The 10,824-nt window shown below is 38.2% G+C and overlaps 3 protein-coding genes across 3 annotated transcripts; 1 reads left to right on the forward strand and 2 right to left on the reverse strand.

Annotated features, from left to right (window-relative positions):
• Positions 1 to 1,776: 1,776 nt before the first annotated feature.
• On the forward strand, positions 1,777 to 2,643 carry LOC106298958. Its single transcript, XM_013735086.1, has one exon. It carries the CDS (start codon positions 1,823 to 1,825, stop codon positions 2,405 to 2,407), a length of 585 nt encoding a protein of 194 aa, XP_013590540.1. The 5' UTR covers positions 1,777 to 1,822; the 3' UTR covers positions 2,408 to 2,643.
• A 203-nt stretch (positions 2,644 to 2,846) lies between these two features.
• Positions 2,847 to 5,648, reverse strand: LOC106300564 (protein NUCLEAR FUSION DEFECTIVE 4-like). The gene is made up of 3 exons (XM_013736733.1): positions 5,225 to 5,648; positions 4,155 to 5,041; positions 2,847 to 3,557 (listed from the first exon to the last, which is right to left on the reverse strand). Exons 1-3 carry the CDS (start codon positions 5,552 to 5,554, stop codon positions 3,092 to 3,094), a joined length of 1,683 nt encoding a protein of 560 aa, XP_013592187.1. The 5' UTR covers positions 5,555 to 5,648; the 3' UTR covers positions 2,847 to 3,091.
• Positions 5,649 to 7,207: 1,559 nt separating this feature from the next.
• Positions 7,208 to 8,000, reverse strand: LOC106297807. Its single transcript, XM_013733971.1, has 2 exons — positions 7,783 to 8,000; positions 7,208 to 7,712 (listed from the first exon to the last, which is right to left on the reverse strand). Exons 1-2 carry the CDS (start codon positions 7,998 to 8,000, stop codon positions 7,208 to 7,210), a joined length of 723 nt encoding a protein of 240 aa, XP_013589425.1.
• Positions 8,001 to 10,824: the final 2,824 nt, after the last annotated feature.

The raw sequence follows: 10,824 nt of genomic DNA on the forward strand, positions 1-10,824 counted from the left end.
TCTCATCAATCATGCTTAAAATCAATCTACGCTTTTCAATCTCACAAACTAAGAAACAATTTTACCTACATGAATCGGGAAATTAGTGCTCACATTCCCGACATAGAGAAAAAAAGGAGTTGAAGTCCTAACAGTTTTTTTCAATATTAGACTAAACCACAGATTCAAGGTCCAATTATTTTGAAACCCTAACATTTTAAATCCAAATTTATTATCTTTTTCCATTCACTATTTGATTTATATACAAACAACTACCTAAGTAAACACTAACAAGTTCCATCACCCTCAACTTTGAACATATAAGATATAAAAATATCAACATATGACTTCGTCGTTCATTCTTATATCAAACTCATCAACCTATGTAATATCCAAAGTCTCATCAATCACATTATAGACAAAAAAACAATAAAATCCCGTAAACAAAACTATACAATACACCTATAATGTAGCCGACTCCGCGCTTGCGCGGAGACTATGCACCTAGTAATACTAAGTATTTAGTTAAACAATCCACCTTCATTTTTTATTTATGTCATCAAACATCTATTCAACTTAAACAGAAGCTATTAACTTTTTATTTAGCTTAGTAAACGAAGATAATCTATAATACTATAATCCCATATGGCCATCAAAACTTTTTTTCTTAATAATTATAGTGTCACGGTAGTCTTCATTGCATTTCCTTATAGAATTGAGCATCTGCCGCTCTTATTATCCTTTCTTTTTTTAGATCTAAACGAAAATATGTTCCAATCCAAAGCAAATTTCTATATTATATATATTCTGGTTAAGGGCATTTAAAGCAGCAAATTTATAAATGGAAGAATAGCAAAATATTCACAAAGAGAGTGATCCAAAAAGCAAGATAGCAAAAGCAGCATATGCTCCATTTTCACACACCGTGATTAATGGACACACCCACACACACAGTCATCTCCATGTGTTAACGCACACATATACTCACTGGGTCTGGACAAAATAACAGGAATCGAAGAACCGAACCGAAATACCCAAAACCGGAACCGGACCAATATCCTCAAATACCGAACGATTCTTATATTTTTATATCTGAAATAACCAAACCAAACCGGAGCCGAACCGAGAACCGAACAGGTATCCGAATAGATATAACATAGCTAATTATATATTTTTAATTTAAAATTCTATTAAAAGTATCTGAAAATAGTTGAGGATAACTAAATTATTATAAAGTATCCGAACTACCCGAAAGTATCCGAAACTGTCCGGATAGTTTTATCCGAAATATCAAAGTAATCCGAAATATCCAAATTTTTTTTATCTAAATCATCCTAATTATTTGATATTTTACCCTAAATAACATATATTTTATCCAAATTATCCGAACTACCCGAACTATTCGAACCCGAACCGGATCCAAATGAGAACCAAATTTTTTCCGGGTATTTTCCGGTTTCTACATTTACTATCTGAACTGAACAGAATCCGAAACTATTCGAACCGAACAGAATCGAAAATAGGTCAAGTAGCAAGTGGATCCTCTAGAACCCTATCCGAACTGCCCGAAATACCTGAAATGCGCATGCCTAATACTCACAACGGCAAAGATGTGTGAACTTGTTTATTTTTTGCTGAACTTTGACCCTTTCTAATTTCACTTTGGTCCAGTTTAGTCCATCGTTTATCCACCTTCCCAAGTAAGCCCCGCTACTTTTTAAAAAGTCAAAAAAAGAACCCCAACCGTCTCTCCCTTTTATATACACACCCCCTCGAACGACTTTACCTTCCCCAAACCACACTCTCACCAACAAAAACTTCATTCTTCTTCTTCTTCAATAACATGACAATGGATTGGTTCTCATGGCTATCAAGAACGAATCTCGAAGATTCGCTCATCTACGAGTACGGCCTCTCCTTCTCCCACAACGAGCTCGAATTCGAAGACATCGCTTACTTCAACCACGAGTTTCTCCAGAGCATGGGAATCTCCATCGCCAAACACCGCCTCGAGATCCTCAAGCTCGCTCGGAGGGACAAGAAAGCGTCTCCGCTCACCGCTCGTTCGATTTCGAGAGTCCTGATCGCGATTAGGAAGACAGGGAAGTGCTTCTCCGAGTACGTTAGGGCGTGGATCCGACGCGAGGAGTCGTCTCGGGCTCTGGTGGTTGTGCCGAGAAGCAGCGGGAACGGGAGGTGGAAAGGCGCTTTGATGAAGAGGAAGAAGAGATCCGTGACGCCGAGCAATGGGAATGGAGGAGGATTGGGTAAGGAAGAGAGACTTATGCTGACGAATGGGACTCCGTGTAGGTTTGAAAGCTTCTCGAGTTCAACGGTTTTGGATTACGGTTTGAAAGAGGAGAAAGATTGTGACGTGGAAGAAGAGATTAAGTGGGATTCAATGTTTCAAAATCTGAAACCTACTTGAAGTTTGATGATGATACTGAATCAGGTAGATGGTGACTTTTAGGGTTCTTCCACCACCAACACATGTACTTGTTCAGCTTTCTTGTTTCCGAGTGTGTGTGTGTTTGTATGATTAGATTTAGAATATTTAATTAGGTCTTGTTTAGAATCATATCATCTTTTGCTTTTGAGAAAAAGACCAAACAGAGGAAACTCTGTTATTTCTCTCTCTCATTTCTACTACATGACTCGTTTCTGATTACAAGATTTGTCTTTAGAGTGTTTAATCTTTTAATTATTGATTTCTCAACAATTGATCGATCCGTTTCTTGCCATATGACATTTGATTTTGGACTGGTTTAGTAACCTGTCTTGACTCTTGACAAGTTAGTATTCGAGTTAACAATCCTCTGTTGTTTCTTTGTATTTGTTAAAAAATGACGATCAACAGCAATAATACAAAACATCAAACAGATACAAATAACATTACAACCTGATCAATAAGCCGTTACAAAAGGTTCTTCCTACCGTTTTTTGGCCACAGTTTACAGCTAAATAATTATAAAGTTTACAAATCTTAGAATACACCCCACCCACAAAAAGAATATGCCGCAAGATACAATACAATGCAAAGTAGATAATAGCATATCTATGAGTTTATTTCTCTTAATATCATCTTTCGTCTCTCTCACTTTCCTTAGAAATATCAATGACCACCTGACTGCGGCTGTAACCTAAATGAGCCAGACGCATAGAGAGCTTGATAAACTGGGCGGATTCTCACAGTCAATATAACAGTAAGCAGAGTTCCAAGGCCACAAACTCCGGCTAGAACCAAGAACGTTTCTCTGAAGCAATCAGGACCAACGCAGGTAGGATTCCCTTGCTTCTCCGCTTCCTTGTCGTAGATGTATCCTGCAAGAAGGGCCGAGAATATGGTGGCTCCTATCGGGTTACCCAAGAGTATGACGTTGTAGTTGATCCCAAAATGTCTAAGACCAAAGAGCTCCGATATGGTGGCGATTGATAAGAACTGAAACCCCATGCCTATCCCGATAAGAGCAGTCGCCACGTAGATGGTGTGGTCGATGGCCATGTAGAAGAGGAGGAATGTGAACACCATAACCAGCTGCGCAGCTCCCATCCACAGTGTTCTTGGAAGCGTTCTTGACCTGAGAAGCAACAAAAGAGTATCATGTGACACGTTTTTTCAGAAACAAAAACAGTGGTTGTTTTGGGTAGGCCTTTGCAAAGAAAAACGGAACCGAAAATCCGAACCGAAATAATTGAATCCCGACCGAAACCCTTTAATACTTCAACAGTTTCTATATTTCTATATCCGAAATAACCGAAATGAATGAGAATCCGAGATAACCGAACTGAACTGGAACAGAGAACTAAACATGTACCGAATATATAGTTTTATATACATATATATACATAATTTAAAAATCTATTAGAAGTATCCGTAAGTATCCAAAAAATACAAATCATCAAACAAATCCGACTACCCCAAAATATCTGATACTTTATCCAATATAATCCAATTTTTTTGGTTATTTCGGGTAAATAGTATAACCGAACAATAAGGTATCAGTATTTTCTGGATATTAAAATTAATATCTGAACAAACCAAATCTGAACCGAATCGAACCGAAAAATAGTTAAAATACTAATTGGATCTTCTAAACCCCTAGAGAAACTACCCGAACCAAACCGATATCCAAAATGCCCAAGGCCATTGGGTGTTAGGTGAAAGAGATTCTTACTTGACAAAGTGCTCAGATATGGCACCCGAAGCGAGACGGCCTATGAAGTTGAAGAAGCTAAAGAGGCAGAGCAGTATAGTAGTATCCTTAATGCCAAAAGCATACCCGATCTGTGCCAAGTTGTTCGAGACCGTTACACCTGAACCCATGCCTAGGAAATAGACAAACCAAAGCAGCCAGAAATCAGCCTTGACAAAGACTTGGCCAATCTTGAAATCCTCGCCTCTCCTAGGCTTCCTCTTCTTCTTAACAGCACCTTCTCCTTCAGCAAGAAGTATCTCCATATCATCTTCTTCGAAGAGAGCCCCTAGGTTTGGATCTGAGGTAGAAGTTATCAGCAGTGGTTCCCCCTGGTTTGACTCACCTTCCTCTTTAGCCAAATTGTCTGAAGAACCCGGTAAAGATCTTTGAGCATTTGAACGGAACAGCGTCATCTTGATGGGAACCGCAAGAGGCGAGAACAAGCACAGCACCATGATAGCCACAAGAACGTATCTAAGCACGCTTGGCAGTGAATAAACCTCACTAAGTACAGTCGTCACAACAAGGTAAGCAGCGAGAAGGATACTTGTTCCGAGGAGAAAAGCCAAATACACGGGCTCGGAAGGGTCTTCGCCGGTGGCCGGTATACAGGGACGGACGAAGTACATGACAGCTAAACACAAAACCGGAATACCAACGGTGAGAAAGAGAAGCAAATCCGAAGCAGAATGGTGAAGCAAGACGCTGAACAAGACGGTGAACGCTGCACCACTGATCCCAGTTAAGCCTTTGAGAAGTCCCGCCACAGAGCCTCGGCTCATAGGAAAGTTCCTCATGTTGGTCACAAGAGACGCTGTGCTGAACCATGAGCAGCTATTGGTGGCTATAACCAGAGCTATGAACAGCTGTCAAACAAACAACGATACTAACTTTGTGAGTTCACTGATCAAAAGATCTACACTTTATGTTACTAATATTGATATAACGAGAGCTATGAACAGCTGTCAAACAAACACACAAAGATACTAACTTTATGAGTTCACTGATCAAAAGATCTAAACTTGATGTAAAATGGATCTGATTCTCACCAACCAGAAAGGCAAGCCATTAACGATTTGGCTGACGGAGAGCCAGAGGACGCCGTAACCGAGGAAACAAGAGGAGACGCCGATGAGAAGCATCGCCCACGGAGCGAGCTTGTTACTTGCGTACCCTGGGAGGAGACCCATGTTCTCCCCCAGATCACAGGCCACGCCGAGGAGCGTGACCTGTTGTTGGTTAAACCCTAGAACCAATTTGAGAGCGGCGGAGTAAAGAGGGAAAGTTGAAGCGTTTCCCGCCGACATCTGAACCCATACGGCGGCTGCTAGTCCCACCCACGGTGGTCGGCTTCCCGTTTTCTCGACCAGCTTCGGCATCTCTCCGATCTATCACTCTCTCCCCTTGGGATTCAAAACTGGTTTGGTTTAAAAGCACAGAGGAGCTAAATCAATATAAGGCCACTCTTTAATCTTCAGTCTTTATATTAATAATGTGTTTACATATTTAATGCATATACGTTTTATACGAGTTCTTATTTTATTACAAAAGCGTGAATCTTGAGACGTTTTTACATTACTTTTTGAAACTAATCATGTTTTAGAAATCTTTTTATAATTAATTGCAAGCAGTTGACGAGAAAAATTACATACTTTGTACTCCCTCTGTTTTTTTTTTAATGTTGCATATTATATATTTTTCACACATTTTAATAAAACATATTAAATTTGCATATTTTTTTGTATTTATATTTGTTTCATAATTTTAAACTAATAACAATTCAGTAAATGCAATTAAGTTTTTTGAAATTTGCAATTAGTTAATAAAACATGTCTTGAAAATGTAAAAAATTGATCTTTTTAAAACAAATTTTTTTCCTAAAATATGTAATATTAAGGAACAGAGGGAGTATACTTCAACATTGCTCTCTTCTCTCCCTCTTCTCCGAGTACACGAAGATCAAAAAATCTATTTTTTTTCCCTAAAAGTAACTTTACAATTACTCTTTCAGTTTCAGATTACTTGTCGTTGTAGTATAAAACTTTTGTTTTAAAATAAGTGTCGTTTTATAATTTCAATGCAAAATTTAATGATTTGATATTTTAATTGGTTAGAACGTGGTTAAGTGTATTGGTAATAATGTTTTTATCTAGTAATATATAATATTAAATGTTTTCTGTGTGCCGAAGTCTAAAACGACAAGTAATCTGAAATGAAAGGTGTATAATTTAGAAATCATTCGACCAATTAAAAAAAAAACTGCAAAATCTAATTGGTTACACAGTTTTCAATAAAATTAAAAATAATATAAATATATCAAAACTTCATCCATTTTGAAACAACAAACATCTTCTAAAACATCAACTATTACGAAACGTAGGGAGTATTATTTTTGTCTTACTACTTATGTTCTACAAAATCAAAAACTAAAAGGGGAAATCTTTTTTTTAATTCAAAACTTTGAGCATAACAAGTCGATATTTTTATTTCTGACTTATTGAATTTGATGTGTTCAAAAAAAGAAAAAAAAACTTATTGAATTTGATAAAAAAAAGAAGGGAAATTATTCTGTATAACCAAGAAAAAAACATAATTCATGAAATAGCCAATTTTCCTAATATAAGAGCGTGTCTTTTTTTTTATAATATTGTCATCTTATCTTTTCATGAGATATGGCTATTCTACCAATAATAATAATAGATGAAAAAAAAAAAAAAGCTCTTAAAAAAACACGTTTTGGATATTTTCCTTTTAGAACTTTATTTTATTATAATACACATAAAGCTTTACAAAATACACATAAAGCAAAACGGAATAATTTGTTGTCATGCGAAGGTTTTGTGCGTGAACACGTGAGTTCATTGCTATTGGCTTTGGTCTTTTTTTTTTTTTTTTTGTAAAAAAGCTTTCAAGTGCAAGAAACTACGTTCACTCATAAGTTTGATAAAGTTTGACACAAATCAAAGGGTATAGAGACCCTAGATAAAGATTCACATTTGAATCTTAGAAAACAAGATAGTTAAAAACATTAACTAGTGATTTTGATTCCCTCGACCACGATGACCTTTTTTACCTCTTCCACTAGCTCTTGTCCACCTCATATCTTGAACCTTTTGTGTTGGTTTTATAGTCCTTCCACCTCTAGTTATTGTGTAACTAGAAGAATCTCCAACCATATCAAAACCATTACCTTTCCCATATACAAACGGAGTATCCTCCATATGGAGGTTGTGATGATCAAGAGTGAGAGAAGAACGAGAATCAATTGGTTGCTCAATTTTAGAAGTCTCAGAGTCTTCCAAAATGATAGAATGTGATGGAATGCTTTCCATAATATGTGACTGAACTGGCACAGCTTTCTCCGCTGCTAACAAGGGAAAAGTGTGATTAATCTGTGAGCAAGGGTCCGAGTGTACCTCATGCGAATGTGTAACCGGACTAGCAAATGCATACTTAGGAGAAAGAGTGACCAATGGCTTTTTGAAAGTCTCATGTGTTTGCTGGGCAATGGGTGAGTGTGAATTTGGCTCGGATGATCTACACCAGATGCGGATGAATTTTGCAACAACTTAACAATGTCCACCATTGGGATCTCTTCATTTGTGACATGATGCTCTTTTGTAATAGGAGCATAATCTTGTGACTGAGGTGGTAATAAGCACCTCTTCTCCTTGTGTCCAAGTGCTCAACACCTTTCACAAGCACTAGAATCCAAGAGTACTCAACTTCTACGAAAAAGATATTACCTTGCTTGTCATGAAGTGCAATGAGCTTCGGGAATGGTTTATCTAACTCCACCTCAATTAGTATTTTTGCTTCCCCCATATTGATTGGATCTAAACGGGGCTTGTGTGCAAGCATATGCTCTCCCAAACCCGATGCTATGTGGCTGATTCCTAGTCTAGAAAAACAAGAATCTGGAATATTCTTAAGCGTTACCCACACCGGCACGGTAGATATCTCGGGTGTTTTAAATGAGTCAACATGATTCCAAGGAGCCACAAAGAGTAGACAATCATCAACATGCCACACGCCTCTTTGAATAACCCATTTACGAGTACTTTTCATGAGGAATATGGAATAAACATGACGAGTCTCCTAACTTTCGGCAGGAAATCTTACATTCCCGACCCCATAACCTATTCAGAACTGCATGGATAAGACCCCCAAGCGGATTTGAACACCTATGAAACTGTCCAACAACATATTCTTCCTTGTTCTCCGGTCCTAATCTAAGAAACTTTGCGGGAATTGTCACTTGAGGTGCACCGTCCGGACGATAAGTTGGTTCAGTAGCACGAAAAAGGTTTCTAGAAGACTGGTTCATGCGTGCAGCCCATGGGAATCAAAGACTATCATCTTCCTTAATAGCTGGAGGCGGAATTATTTTTACCGGTAGATGCAGCTTTTCTTGTTCAGGAAACAACCTATGTCCTTTCTTGGTCTTGGGACCATTTACAATAGCCTCACCGATCGTCGGTCAGAAGGAATCTATCTGACATTGAACTGCCTCAGAGACTCCTAACTGTGGTGGAGGAGAAGTGAAGTGAAGAGGCTTGGACCACACACCCAAAGACTGAAAAAAGTATTTTTTGTGCAATATTCTCATCTTCATTAAGCTCATCCTTGTCATCTACACCAATTAAGTCAGAGCTTGCTGGTGGTGGAGCTTTGTCTACAATGACCTCATCGACGGCAACGACGAGAGACTCGTGGACGGCAGCGACGAGAGAGTCGTGGATGATAGTAACGAGAGAGTCGTGGATGGCAGTGGCGAGAGAGTCGTGGACTGCAGTGACGAGGGAGGAGTTATGGATGTCAGAGACGGAAGAGGAGCCATGAGCGGCAGCAACCAGAGATGATTCCTGGTCGTGAGTCACAGAAGGTGGAACGGTTGAAGATGTTGGTGGAGCACCACTGTCGCTGAGAGGGGCGACTATCTTCAAATCATCCAGCGGACCCTCATTCTCACCATTTTCAGTCAGAGAAGTACTGGACTCTGTTTGAACCATAGGACCAGTCAGAGGATGCGGTGGAACGAGCTTCAGCGCAGCCGGTGCTGAAGCTTCGTGAAGCGGGTTTGATGACCATCGATTGAGGTAGGGCCATCTAGGATCTGGAGTCGTAGCTTGTTTTTCATCAGATTTGACATAACAACGGTGCCAGAGCTAGGTGGTTTGTTTGCATCAACTCGTGTCGTCGAAGCTTCAATGGTCGTCTCCATGGTTGAAACAACTGAGCTTAGAGAAGACGCAGAGGTTCTGAAGTAGAGCACAGAACTAGCCGGCGACGGTAACTCAGCGGCAGGGCCGGCCCCGAGATTTAGGGGGCTGTAGGCGGTTTTTAAAAAGTTCCAGCTAAAATATTTTTTTGGTAAATTTGGAGGCCTAAAAAAAAATTTTTGGGGGCTTTTTTCTATGTAATTTTTTCAAAAAATTTTGGAGGCCTAAGGCCAATGTTTCGTTAGGCTTTGTCCAGGACCGGTCCTGCTCGCCGATTGAAATTTTTATTGGCTTTGGTCTTGACGACCTCGTTTCTTAATTACTTTAATAATCTAACCATTTGTTATAATTTAATATATAGCGTATAGTATTATACTATTAGATAGGAATATAGGATACCTCCTAGGAGGATTCACATAGAACTTTTTTTTGGTTTTCTTAATAAACAGAAACGAAAACAATGTATCGAGTCAAAAACAGACAAATAAAGATGATACGCAAAAATCTTACCTATTTTTAAATGACAAACACACGAGGACTCTGCACTGCACCGGCCTCGAACTAATTTAAGTAATTTCACATTTGTCCTAGTATCATTTAAGGTGGGACCTGTTTGTTACTCGTAGTTACTAATAACATTTAATTTGACGCCAGACGATGACATTCATTTCAGTCTCAAAATCATTGAATGGTTTCTTTATAACAAACCTACCCATCTCTCGACCATAGAATGTCAACCTGTGTGGTTGATATATGTATGATCCCAGATATACAAGAACAACCCTGATTACTAAAGAGCAGTATAAGAGTGTTTAAGACGAATTCATTTCTAAACATAATTATTTATTTAGAGCATATCATTAACGTATTAAAAATAAAAATAGAACATAAATGCTTGCTCACTGCCTCACTCAATGAATTGCAATAACTAAACCTATTCATCTCGACCATATAATTCACAAGAAATTAAAACCTATTCACCTGGATCATAGACTTCTTACACTACAAGAAAACAGCGGCATACTGAGGGAAAAAATCGTCGGTATGTCGTCGGAATAATGCTATTCCGACGACATACCGACGAAAAAAGTCCTCGGAAATTCATCTTTCCTCGGAAATCCCTCGGAAATTTCCGACGGAATTCCGAGGAAACTCTATTTCCTCGGAATTTCCGAGGACCACAAGTTCGTCGGAAATTCCTCGGAATATTCCGAGGAAGATGTCGTCGGAATATTCCGAGGGATAAACTTCCTCGGAATATTTCCAAAATTAAAAAAAAAATTATAAATTTATTTTTTTAAATTGAAATTCGAAAATATAAAATTAAAATTGAAATAGAAAACATATTTAAAATACAAAAAATAATAAAATAGTTTTTATAAATAAAAAAAATGTTTTATAAATACAAAATTAGTTTTAATAAATAT

This window comes from Brassica oleracea, chromosome C6 (genome assembly GCF_000695525.1).
Source record: "Brassica oleracea var. oleracea cultivar TO1000 chromosome C6, BOL, whole genome shotgun sequence".
NCBI lineage: Eukaryota > Viridiplantae > Streptophyta > Magnoliopsida > Brassicales > Brassicaceae > Brassica > Brassica oleracea.

What these genes read in the sequence shown, in the direction of transcription:
- LOC106298958 (XM_013735086.1), top strand. Translation starts at nt 1,823, where the DNA reads ATGACAATGGATTGGTTCTCATGGCTATCAAGAACGAATCTCGAAGAT.
- LOC106300564 (XM_013736733.1), bottom strand. Translation starts at nt 5,554, where the DNA reads ATGCCGAAGCTGGTCGAGAAAACGGGAAGCCGACCACCGTGGGTGGGA. An exon ending in ATGGCTTGCCTTTCTGGTTG is followed by an intron (nt 5,042 to 5,224) that starts GTGAGAATCAGA and finishes TTTGTTTGACAG; the next exon opens with CTGTTCATAGCTCTGGTTAT. An exon ending in ATATCTGAGCACTTTGTCAA is followed by an intron (nt 3,558 to 4,154) that starts GTAAGAATCTCT and finishes GTTGCTTCTCAG; the next exon opens with GTCAAGAACGCTTCCAAGAA.
- LOC106297807 (XM_013733971.1), bottom strand. Translation starts at nt 8,000, where the DNA reads ATGGGGGAAGCAAAAATACTAATTGAGGTGGAGTTAGATAAACCATTC. An exon ending in CTATTACAAAAGAGCATCAT is followed by an intron (nt 7,713 to 7,782) that starts GTCACAAATGAA and finishes CATCTGGTGTAG; the next exon opens with ATCATCCGAGCCAAATTCAC.